Source organism: Nerophis lumbriciformis, linkage group LG23 (assembly GCF_033978685.3).
Source record: "Nerophis lumbriciformis linkage group LG23, RoL_Nlum_v2.1, whole genome shotgun sequence".
NCBI classification, from domain to species: Eukaryota; Metazoa; Chordata; class Actinopteri; order Syngnathiformes; family Syngnathidae; genus Nerophis; species Nerophis lumbriciformis.
In genome coordinates, this window is record NC_084570.2 from 33,764,290 (window position 1) to 33,777,267 (window position 12,978).

The 12,978-nt window shown below is 38.4% G+C and overlaps 1 protein-coding gene across 1 annotated transcript in view; it reads left to right on the forward strand.

The window, feature by feature from the left end:
* Nucleotides 1-12,978, forward strand: part of quob (quattro b) — a 102,179-nt gene that overhangs the window by 27,736 nt on the left and 61,465 nt on the right. Inside the window, exons 2-3 of the mRNA XM_061985707.2 lie at nt 5,165-5,362; nt 5,443-6,946. Of these exons, the coding sequence (XP_061841691.1) occupies nt 5,165-5,362; nt 5,443-6,946 (1,702 nt within the window). The remainder of the gene's footprint in view (nt 1-5,164; nt 5,363-5,442; nt 6,947-12,978) is intronic.

The window sequence follows — 12,978 nt, forward strand, 5'->3', positions numbered from 1 at the left end:
ATCAAGGGTTGGAATTGGGGGTTAAATCACCAAAAATTATTCCCGGGCACGGCCACCGCTGCTGCTCACTGCTCCCCTCACGTCCCAGGGGGTGATCAAGGGTGATGGGTCAAATGCAGAAAATAATTTCGCCACACCTAGTGTGTGTGTGACAATCATTGGTACTTTAACTTTAACTTTAATGTTGTAAAAATGTGTAGAATAAATATTAAATGTCAACATTTCTGTCAACAAAGATTTGCTTCAGCCTGCGACACATGGTCATTTTGCTAGTAGGCTATTATAGTGAATATAGACACTTACATCATGTGTTGTCTTCATTATAACACTTATATAAGACTTTTAAAGTCATTTTGATAGTAGGCTTTTATTGCAAATATAGACACTTACATCAAGTGTTGTCTTCATTATAACACTTATATAACACTTTTAAAGTCATTTTATTAGTAGACTTTTATAGCAAATATAGACACTTACATCATGTGTTGTCTTCATTAAAACACTTATATAAGACTTCTAAAGTCATTTTGATAGTAGGCTAATACAACAGACACTTACATCATGTGTTGTTTTCAATATAACACTTATATAAGACTTCTAAAGTCATTTTGATAGTAGGCTAATACAACAGACACTTACATCATGTGTTGTTTTCAATATAACACTTATATAAGACTTCTAAAGTCATTTTGATAGTAGGCTAATATAACATAGACACTTACATCATGTGTTGCCTTCATTATAACACTTATATAAGACTTAAAGTCATTTTGATAGTAGGCTAATACAGACACATGGGTTGTCTTCATAATAACACTTATTTAGGACTTCTGGAGTCCTTTTGATAGTAGGCTAATATAGCTAATATAGACACTTACATCATGTGTTGCCTTCATTATAACACTTATATAATAATTTTAAAGTCATGTTGATAGTAGGCTAATATAGACACTTACATCATGTGTTGCCTTCACTATAACACTTATATAATACTTTTAAAGTCATTTTGATATTAGGCTAATATAACTAATATAGACACTTACATCATGTGTGGCCTTCATTATACAATAAAACACTTATATAAGACTTTTAAAGTAATTTTGATAATAGGCTACTATAACTAATATAGACACTTATATCATGTGTTGTCTTCATTATTACACTTTTATAAGACTTTTAAAGTCATTTTGATAGTAGGCTAATATAGCTAATATAGACACTTACATCATGTGTTGTCTTCATTATAACATGTATATTAGACTTTTAAAGTCATTTTGATAGTAGGCTAATATAGCTAATATAGACACTTACATCATGTGTTGTCTTCATTATAACACGTATATAAGACTTTTAAAGTCATTTTGATAGTAGGCTAATATAGCTAATATAGACACTTACATCATGTGTTGTCTTCATTATAACACATATATACGACTTTTAAAGTCATTTTGATAGTAGGCTAATATAACTAATATAGACACTTACATCATGTGTTGCCTTCATTATACAATATAATACTTATATAGGACTTTTAAAGTCATTTTGATAATAGGCTAATATAACTAATATAGACACTTACATCATGTGTTGCCACTCATATAAGACTTTTAAAGTTATTTTGATTGTAGGCTAATATAGACACTTACGTCATATGTTGCATTATATACTAACACCATACTTGCCAACCCTCCCGGATTTTCCGGGAGACTCCCGAAATTCAGCGCCTCTTCCGAAAACCTCCCGGAACAAATTTTCTCCCGAAAATCTCCCGAAATTCAGGCGGACTCAGGTCCATGAGGACCTGAGTCCGCTAACCCACAATATAACCAGCATACCTGCCCAATCACGTTATAACTGTAGAATGATGGAGGGCGAGTTCTTGGTTTCTTATGTGGGTTTATTGTTAGGCAGCTTCATTAACTTCCTCCCAGCGTGGCAACAACACACAACAACAGCAGTCACGTTTTTGTATACCGTAAAGCAGTTCGTCTGCCGTAAACAGCAATGTTGTGACACTCTTAAACAGGACAATACTGCCATCTAGTGTTATGTGTGTGTATATGTGTAAAAAAATGAACACTGAAATTCATTTATTTTATATATATATATATATATATATATATATATATATATATATATATATATATATACACATATAATAAAAAATATATATACGTATATATATATATACATATAATAAAATATATATATACATATATATATACATACATATAATAATATATATATATATATATATATATATATATATATGAAATACTTGACTTGGTGAATTCTAGCTGTAAATATACTCCTCCCCTTTTAGCCACGCCCCAGACCACGCCCCTTTCTACCCCGACTACGCCCACCCCCACCCCCCCTCCCCCACCTCCCGAAATCGGAGGTCTCAAGGTTGGCAAGTATGACTAACACTTATATAAGACTTTTAAAGTCATTTTGATAGTAGGCTAATATAGACACTTACATCATGTGTTGCATTCATAATAACACTCATATAAGACTTTTAAAGTCATTTTGATAGTAGTCTAGTATAACTAATATAGACACTTACATCATGTGTTGCATTCATAATAACACTTATATAAGGCTTTTAATTTTTTGCAGCTCCAGATAGATTCGTTTTTTTGTATTTTTTTGTCCAATATGGCTCTTTCAATGTTTTTGGATTGCCGACCCCTGCCCTAAAGGAGTAGAAGTGTAAACATGCACATGCTTGGCGGTCCATCAATTAAAATTGTCATTAACGACTCGTTGACAATAACACATCTATGTAGGGAAGTTTTTGGAATGGATGTTGTCGATTATATGGACTCATCGTTGCAGCCTTAGTCCACAGTGGGCATTGTGGCACGGTGTATTTTTAGTAATAAACTATTGCAAAACCTGGGACAACCTGAACAATAATACTTACTTTGTTATTGTTTTGTGACAACGGTTCATTTGGAAGCTCCCATGAGATTTTATCGAATCACTAATGGAAACCTGCTGATGACTTCAATTCATGACCGACCATCTTTTATTTCAGTGCCAATGCAAAGTATTGTCAAAATAATTCAGCTTTTGTGTGAAGGATTTCCCCCGTTGATTTTTTTCTGTGAGATAATTGTCAATAATCAGTGACAGAGTACAGTAGTTGCCATCGCTGTGTCATTGGCAACATCTGTTTCAAATACAACATTTGTGGTAATAACTTAAATTAACGCAAATATATTATAACTCTGCATTGTGTCATTTTAGACATTATATTTAATAGCTAGCATGTGTTTTCCTGGACTTGGACTGTTGTCCGGCTGTTCTGAGGAGAAAAAACAAGGCCTGGAACAAGCTGCACATGCTCAGATTGAATCATCTCCCCATACAGTTGAAATGATATTTATTCTTTTTACTTACTTAATATATTTATTCATTTATTTCTTATCTTGAAACCACTGGACCGTTGAGATTTTCTTAGATGTTTGCTATTAAATCAAAGCAGGCCTCATGAGTTCATGCTCATAGACTTAGATAGGACAGCTATAGTCTGATGCAGGGCTGTCCAAACTTTTTGATTGGGGGACTGCATTGGGCTTAAAAAATGTGTCCGGGGGCCGAAGCTGGACTATATCTATACATTATATTATTTTAAAAAGATGTACTCATATATATATATATATATATATATATATATATATATATATATATGTACAAACCCTGTTTCCATATGAGTTGGGAAATTGTGTTAAATGTAAATATAAACGGAATACAATGATTTGCAAATCCTTGTCAACCCATATTCAATTGAATGCACTACAAAGACAAGATATTTGATGTTCAAACTCATAAACTTTATTTTTTTTGCAAATAATACTTAACTTAGAATTTCATGGCTGCAACACGTGCCAAAGTAGTTGGGAAAGGGCATGTTCACCACTGTGTTACATGGCCTTTCCTTTTAACAACACTCAGTAAACGTTTGGGAACTGAGGAGACACATTTTTTAAGCTTTTCAGGTGGAATTCTTTCCCATTCTTGCTTAATGTACAGCTTAAGTTGTTCAACAGTCCGGGGGTCTCCGTTGTGGTATCTTTGGCTTCATAATGCACCACACATTTTCAATGGGAGACAGGTCTGGACTACAGGCAGGCCAGTCTAGTACCCGCACTCTTTTACTATGAAGCCACGTTAATGTAACACGTGGTAGAGGATGTAACATCAGTTTGAACTTCAAATATGTTGTCTTTGTAGCATATTCAACTGAATATGGGTTGAAAATGATTTAATAATGATTGGCAGAAGCTTGCCAGAAGCTTGTAGATGGCTACCAAAAGCGCCTTATTGCAGTGAAACTTGCCAAGGGACATGTAAGCAAATACTAACATTGCTGTATGTATACTTTTGACCCAGCAGATTTGCTCACATTTTCAGTAGACCCATAATAAATTCATAAAAGAACCAAACTTTATGAATGAATTTTGTGACCAACAAGTATGTGCTCCCATCACTTTATCACAAACATATAAGAGTTGTAGAAATGATAGGAAACTCAAGACAGCCATGACATTATGTTCTTTACAAGTGTATGTAAACTTTTGATCGCGACTGTATATGAATGATGTGGATACACTGCTCCCGGTCGGGTCAAATTGTTTATTGAACTTGTGCCTTCTCACGAGCCTCATTGCAGATGCTGGCGGGCCGCATTTGGCCCACAAGCTTTAGTTTGGACACCCCTGGTCTAAGGGCATAGTGCAGGATCCTACATACAAGAGGGTACATCCCTAGACGAGAATGATTTCACTCTGGTGCAAACAAAATGTCCATCTTTTAGTGTTTTATTTATTTTATTCGAAAATAGAGACTTACAGTCGCAAGGCGATCCATACACCATTTGTCGCGGTTTACCTGACACATGAAACGTGACACATTTAAGGGGTGCACTATTCACTTTAGCTACAAGATGGCAGTAGAGTGTTGAATACCTTAAATTGTGTTTTGTGGCAATTCCAACTTTGACCACAGCGTCAGTTGCTATGTAGAGTGGCGCTTTCCATCATTTTCAGCAGACTGCATTCCTCTCCTCCGGGAAATCTAGTCAGGATTGGTGCCATGTGAATCTCTTCCCTTCTGGGAAGTCTGTCACTGATCTGTATTTGTTTTTGTTGTCCAGAACCCAGATTCTCTGGATTCGTCCATCCAGAGTGCCCTCTCGGCCCTCTACCCACCTTTTGAGGCCACGGCGCCCATCGTCCTCAGCCAGCTCTTCCGCACCATCGAGGAGCGCTACCATGGCGATGCCCTGCAGTGCCTGCTCGATTTCCTCATCCCCTCCAAACACTTGCTGGAAAGTGTCCAGCAGGCGGCATGTGTAAGTATTGTTGACTTTATCCATCAAGATAGTCATTGTGGGACACGAGTCAGCATAAAACTGCGCCTTTACCTTTCCAGGCTGGCTACTCGGATGTGGTTTTCCGCTGCGAGGGCTGGCCTCTCTGTCTCCACGACAAAACCGTCGTCCAGCTAGCACCAGTAAACCCTCTGCTACTGCGCCCTGGAGACTTTTACTTCCAAGTCGAACCCTTTGGCGATCAAGCAGCCCGTATTGTCCTCAAAAGTCTTCTGGAAGAAGGATGTCGAGAAGTGGAGCAGACCCCGATCCCTGAGACGTCCTACCCGTGCATCTTCACCGAAGACTGGCTGCGGGAGATCAATGAAGGACGCCACGGGACTCCTCTGTCCCGCTGTTTACTTTGCACTGACCAAGGAGTAATCAAGCTGCCGTGGGCAGAAGTAGCCGTCCCGGAGTTTTTGGACAAGCCAAAGGTTCAGACCACACATCAGGAGGCTCCCGCTGAGCCAAAGCTGGTATCAGTTCCTTGCACTTACAGCGCCTCCACTCTGCCGTTGGAGGCAAGGATTATTCCGTTAAAGGACAGGATGTCAGCATCTTTAAGACCTGTCGACCCTTCTTCGAAACTTTTCAGATCACAACATAAACAAATCCCTAAATCCTTTCCCAAACCCTTAGTGAAACCTGTAGGTTGGGTGTCGCCCAATACCTGGGACAGCCGCAACTATCCAGAGAGTGAAGGTGATTATGTTGACTTGGTGGATGTTGCTAAAGAAAAGCAGTTCATGGTAAACCATGGCAACCAATCACATCTGCCAAATTCAGTCTTGGTCAAACCTGTGAGACCACGTCCATCAGAACTTCTGGGCAGTAGCCTTTTTGGTGGACACACCCTTCAGTATGTAGAGGAGCCTTGCGCTCCATGCAGCCAAAGAAATCTGGGGACTAATACCTTGGAGCAAGAGGCTAAGTGCAGGTATAGAGACTCTTACCTGGCAGCGCTGAGTCATCCTGTTGCTTTTGAGAAGGGGAGTGTTGACCTCCTTGCAGCGCTGGAGGAGGTTGGCCTCTGCGAAGATTTGGACTTAAGATCTGAGGCGGCGTTTGAAGACCAAAACAATGTACTTGGACAGTTTTGTAACCACTGTAAAACACCCGTGTCAGGCCAATGTAGACACTGTTGTGAGCCAACAATGGAAATCGTTGGCTCCCATCACAAAAATATTCCCCCCAGCTCTGAACCAGAGGACACGCTAAAGGAATCCCCAATTATTGTGGAATCAAGACCTGGTTTGAATTATAGTCATAACATTCAAACCGAACGTATCTCTCAGGACAAGCGGCACCCTGAATCACGACTCGATAACTGGGATGGTCAGGACGTAAAGTCACACCAGAAGGTGGACGTTGTTAAACCACCAGGGAAACACAAATCCAAACCTAGGTCTCTGTCCACTGTGTCCGACACGCCTCAAGGAAGTCCACTTTTCTACAAAGTCAACAACAGGAGCCACAGTGATATTTGTCCAGAAACAGTCAACAGCATGATGCGGTGCAACAAAGAGGAACTGCTGACTCCAAAGATGAACTCCTCTAAAAAAGGTGAGCATTTGAAACCAAGAAGTCATTTTTCATTTTGTCAGTATACATTTCTAAATACAGTGGCACCTTAGATTTTAGCTCGTTACCATAAATACATCTCAAATCAATGTTCCCCGTTTAAATTAGAGTTGCAGAAAATAGACAATATACAATATTGTTGTATACATTTGGTTGACAAAAGAGCTTTTAATACTATTGCCATATTGGGACAATGCATATCGATGGCAGCAAATAAACAATGTTTTTTACACGTATCATTATCACTGAAGGAGGGGTACCCAAACTTTTTACTAGGAGGCCGCATTGGGCTAAGAAAATGACTATATATATATATATATATATATATATATATATATATATATATATATATGTCAAAGTTAAAATACCCATGATTGTCACACACACACTAGATGTGGCGACATTATTCTCTGTATTTGACCCATCACCCTTGATCACCCCCTGGGAGGTGAGGGGAGCAGTGAGCAGCAGCGGTGGCTGGCTGCGCCCGGGAATCATTTTTGGTGATTTAACTCCCAATTCCAACCCTTGATGCTGAGTGTCAAGCAGGGAGGTAATGGGTCCCATTTTTAATAGTCTTTGGTATGACTCGGCTGGGGTTTGAACTCACGATATTGTTACGTTACATGCACTCGGCTTTCAATTTGTGAGGCGCCCAAGTCAAAATGTTGGACACCCCTGAGTGTTGAATATCTTAACAAGTTTATTTTTGGGGGGGGTGGGGAAGGGGGGGGCAATATCAACTTAGAATGGCACTTTCCATCATTTTCAGCAGACCGCATTGCAAAATAATTAACCTTACCCTCTTCCTCTCACGCAAGATCCATATGTTTCCCTTCCCTGCTGTCGATGTTCAAAACCACAACTTATTGTCAACACACAGCCTCTGATCTGCGTTTAAATCAGCAAAACAACAGGGAATTGAAATGGGTGCTACCAAGTGCATTGATGTCCTGCAGAGAGACATGTTGGCATGTCAGGAGACAGACTCTGGGTCCCCTGCACCCGCTGGCATGCGTGCAGGGAGAAAGCACAGGCCAGCCTTTGTTGGCTCGGACGAGAGGACAATTAAGATGTTGTAAATCAAAGGCAGGCTCTGGTGGCCATGCTGCTGTGGTGTTTGGTTCCAGAGAAGTGTGTCTGCCTTTTGAAGAGATGGACACGCATGCTATACAGGTGTCTGCACCAGGGTGGTCCCCATACCAATATGTCGGTACCGGTACCAAAATGTAATTTGATACTTATCTAAATAAAGGGGATGTCATTATTGGCTTTATTTGAACAACAGATCTTAGGGTACATGAAACATATGTTTATTACTGTGATTTAGTCCTTAAATAAAATAGTGAACATACTAGACAACTTGTCTTTTAGTAGTAAGTAAACAAACAAAGACTCCTAATTAGTCTGCTGACGTACGCAGTAACATATTGTGTCATTTATCTACCTATTATTTTGTCTACATTATGAGGGACAAACTGTAAAAATTTATTATTAATCTACTTGTTCATTTACTGTTAATATCTGCTTATTTTCTGTTTTAACATGTTCTATTTACACTTCAATTAAAATGTAATAATCACTTATTGCTTCTCTTGTTTGATACTTTACATTAGTTTTGGATGATAGCACACATTTAGGTATCGATCCGATACCAAGTAGTTACAGGATCATACATTGGTCATATTCAAAGTCCTCATGTGTTCAGGGATGCATTTACTGAGTTTATAAACATAATTTGAATTTTAAAAAAAGGAAAAAAGATTTTGTGACGATAAAAATTATAGATGTAATCACAGTAGTATCGACTAGATACGCGCCTATACTTGGTATCATTACAGTGGATGTCAGGTGTAGATCCACCCATGGCATTTGTTTACATTGTGACGCCGGTGAGCTATTGTATCCTCCTACGGTGTGTAGTGAAGCATGTTTAGCTATTCCTCCAGTGATAATGCTACCTGTAAGAAACTTACTTTATTTGTCACCATGGAGACAAGGATTAGTGATTAAGAAGAAGCTAAAACACTGCTAATTAGTTGCTAGCTAGCTAGCCATGTCTTAAAGCACCTCTTCCTGAGGGTGTTTCAGTGTTATACCTTTATCTTTACTTTTTACACCAAAATGCATCCATTCTCCCTTTTCTGTCCACACACTGTGTCTGCTTGTAAGGACTATGTGTGTGCGCGCTGCCGAACATGCTCCTCTGCTTGTAAAACCAACAATGTCATGACGCGCCGTCATGCCCGTTAAAAAAATAAAAATAAAAATATGGCGAACCGGTACTTTTCAAACAGAGTATAGTACCGTTTTTGATTCATTAGTACCGCGATACTATACTAGTACCGGTATACCGTGCAACCCTAGTCTGGAGTGGGTCTGTTGGTAAGGAAGCCTTTTAAGGGCCTCGAGTGACCGAATGGTTCAGTGTGAAAGTGCAGGTGAATGGTGATGTAGTGGGTCACATAGCTGGTGTGATCCAGTCCAACCCAATGTCACTTTCACTTTCCTGCTGACGTTGTATACTGAGGCTTGTTTGTGAATTGAACTCTACAAACTGAAAAACAGTGGTGAGGCTTTTCACAAATAATGGAACCAATGCAATGTGTGTGAGCGTTATGTGGGCCCTAGTTTACCTGCTGGAAGCTATAAGAGGATTAAAGGGGAAATGCAATTTTTGGGGAATTTTGCCTACCGTTCGCAATCTTTATGAGAGACAAGAAGACGAATGTTTTGTTTTTTTTGCTTTCTAACTTGTAAAAATCGGCTCGTTCCTGGTGGCTAGCAATGCAGCTAATGTTAGCAATCAATTGTACCTCTAAATTACTTTAAAAAATAATTCAAAAACCGTCAACAATTCTTCATTATATAATATGTAATAACAAACTGTAATGACATTGTTATTGTGAACACTGAGGAACTATTTTTCTAGCGTACTAACACATCGGCGTGCTACGAAATTAGCCGTGAGCTAGCTATGGAAAGAGATAAGCTAGCTTCTACAACAACACAAAACACGTTTGAGTTTGTAATACACAACACTGTGGTAGGACACCAATCTGTACTGAGTGAAAAACATGAATAATCATATTACAGTATCTGTAAAGTATTATTTCATGTTTTGTTTGTGCACAGCTAGCTAGCATATGCTGGCTGTCATGTGTCTCATGATCGATATAAAGCGTGACTCTCTCAATGGACAGTTGTCTGTTTAGTCCAGCTGGCCGGGGACGTTTCCAGTTGATTTTGGTTAAAGCAATCCATTTATGTCAAAATAGATTGGCTCCAAGCTCCACATTTACAGCGTCAAAGTCATACTTTCTTAACTTCCGTCTGCGCCAATGTTTCACCGTCTCTTCGTGTTCGCTTCTAGAAGCAGTTGTTCATCCTCCGTATATTCAGCTACAAAAAGATAAGGTTGTGTGTCCAAAAATAGTCGTCTTTGTTGTCTGTTACCAAGTCTACCTTGATTAGGAAACACCCGCGTTTGTTTCCGGAAGTCGAAAGTGCACTGCTATGGAAACGGAAATGAATAATAATTAGTTCCGTGATATGTTTGAAATGACCAAAATACAGTAAATATTGTAGATATTACATATTGTTATGAAAGTGTCTGTTACTACATTATATATATACTTGCAGTGTGTATATTGTACATATTACAAACCACGTTTTCATATGAGTTGGGAAATTGTGTAAATATAAACGGAATACAATAATTTGCAAATCCTTTTCAACCCATATTCAATTGAATGCACTACAAAGACAAGATATTTGATGTTCAAACTCATAACCTTTATTTTTTTTTTGCAAATAATAATTAACTTAGAATTTCATGGCTGCAACATGTGCCAAAGTAGTTGGGAAAGGGCATGTTCACCACTGTGTTACATGGCCTTTCCTTTTAACAACACTCAGTAAACGTTTGGGAACTGAGGAGACACATTTTTTAAGCTTCTCAGGTGGAATTCTTTCCCATTCTTGCTTGATGTACAGCTTAAGTTGTTCAACAGTCCGGGGGTCTCCGTTGTGCTATTTTAGGCTTCATAATGTGCCACACATTTTCAATGGGAGACAGGTCTGGACTACAGTCAGGCCAGTCTAGTACCCGCACTCTTTTAATATGAAGCCACGTTGATGTAACACGTGGCTTGGCATTGTCTTGCTGAGATAAGCAGGGGCGTCCATGATAACGTTGCTTGGATGGCAACATATGTTGCTTCAAAACCTGTATGTACCTTTCAGCATTATTGGTGCCTTCACAGATGTGTAAGTTACCCATGTCTTGGGCACTAATACACCCCCATACCATCACAGAGCCCATGTGGTGATATCCTTTACACACGGATGTCCGGATGTCGCTTGTTGATGCAATACAGCCTGAGGGATCGAAGGTCACGGGCTTAGCTGCTTACGTGCAGTGATTTCTCCAGATTCTCTGGACCTTTTGATGATATTACGGACCGTAGATGGTGAAATCCCTAAATTCCTTGCAATAGGTTTTTCTTAAACTGTTCAACAATTTGCTCATGCATTTGTTGACAAAGTGGTGACCCTCCCCCCATCCTTGTTTGTGAATGACTGAGCATTTCATGGAATCTACTTTTATACCCAATCATGACACCCACCTGTTCCCAATTTGCCTGTTCACCTGTGGGATGTTCCAAATAAGTGTTTGATGAGCATTCCTCAACTTTATCAGTATTTATTGCCACCTTTCCCAACCTCTTTGTCACGTGTTGCTGGCATCAAATTCTAAAGTTAATGATTATTATTTATCAGTTTGAACATCAAATATGTTGTCTTTGTAGCATATTCAACTGAATATGGGTTGAAAATGATTTGCAAATCATTGTATTCCGTTTATATTTACATCTAACACAATTTCCCAACTCATATGGAAACGGGGTTTGTACATATTGTTATGAAGGTGTCTGCTACGACATTGTATACATACTTGCAGTGTGTATATTGTACATATTACATAGTGTTATGAAGGTGTCTGTTACTACATTATATATATACTTGCAGTGTGTATATTGTACATAGTACATATTGTTATGAAGGTGTCTGTTACTACATTATATATAGACTTGCAGTGTGTATATTGTACATATTATATACTGTTATGAAGGTGTTTGTTACTACATTATATACATACTTGCAGTGTGTATATTGTACATAGTACATATTGTTATGAAGGTGTCTGCTACTACATTATATATATACTTGCAGTGTGTATATTGTACATATTACATATTGTTTTGAAGGTGTTTGTTACTACATTATATTTATACTTGCAGTGTGTATATTGTACATAGTACATATTGTTATGAAGGTGTCTGTTACTACATTATATATAGACTTGCAGTGTGTATATTGTACATATTATACACTGTTATGAAGGTGTCTGTTACTACATTATATATATACTTGCAGTGTGTATATTGTACATATTACATATTGTTATGAAGATGTCTGTTACTATATTATATCTACAGAACTAGAGCCCATTCCCCCCATAGACAGTTTGAATAGAAACATGTAAAACTATTATTTTCATCACTTAACTGCATGTTTTGTTGTTGTTTTTTTTAACATGATGACCAAAAAAGTAATATAAAATAATCTCCATTTCCAGAACTTCCAGAAATCAGTAGAAGAAGACGCAAAATAGAGTACCGTTTTTTCCCGTACTATTAATTAATAGGCCGCACCTGCTAAATGTTAGAAGAAAAACATCCATCAATCCATTTTCTACCACATGTTTTCTATATATTAGCCGCACCGGACTATTAGCCGCAGATATATACGTTGTGAAATGAGTTATTTACACAGTAAGATTCTGTATATTTGCATACCTTTATTGTTTCAAAATGGTGTCTGCAACACAGCAGTAAAACGGCTGATAAGACAAAACAGAAGTCATCATCATGGACCCACTAGCTGCGTAAGCTAGCTCTCCAATCAGTTAAACAGACTCAATAACTCCACGGTGATGTTTTGGTGAATTT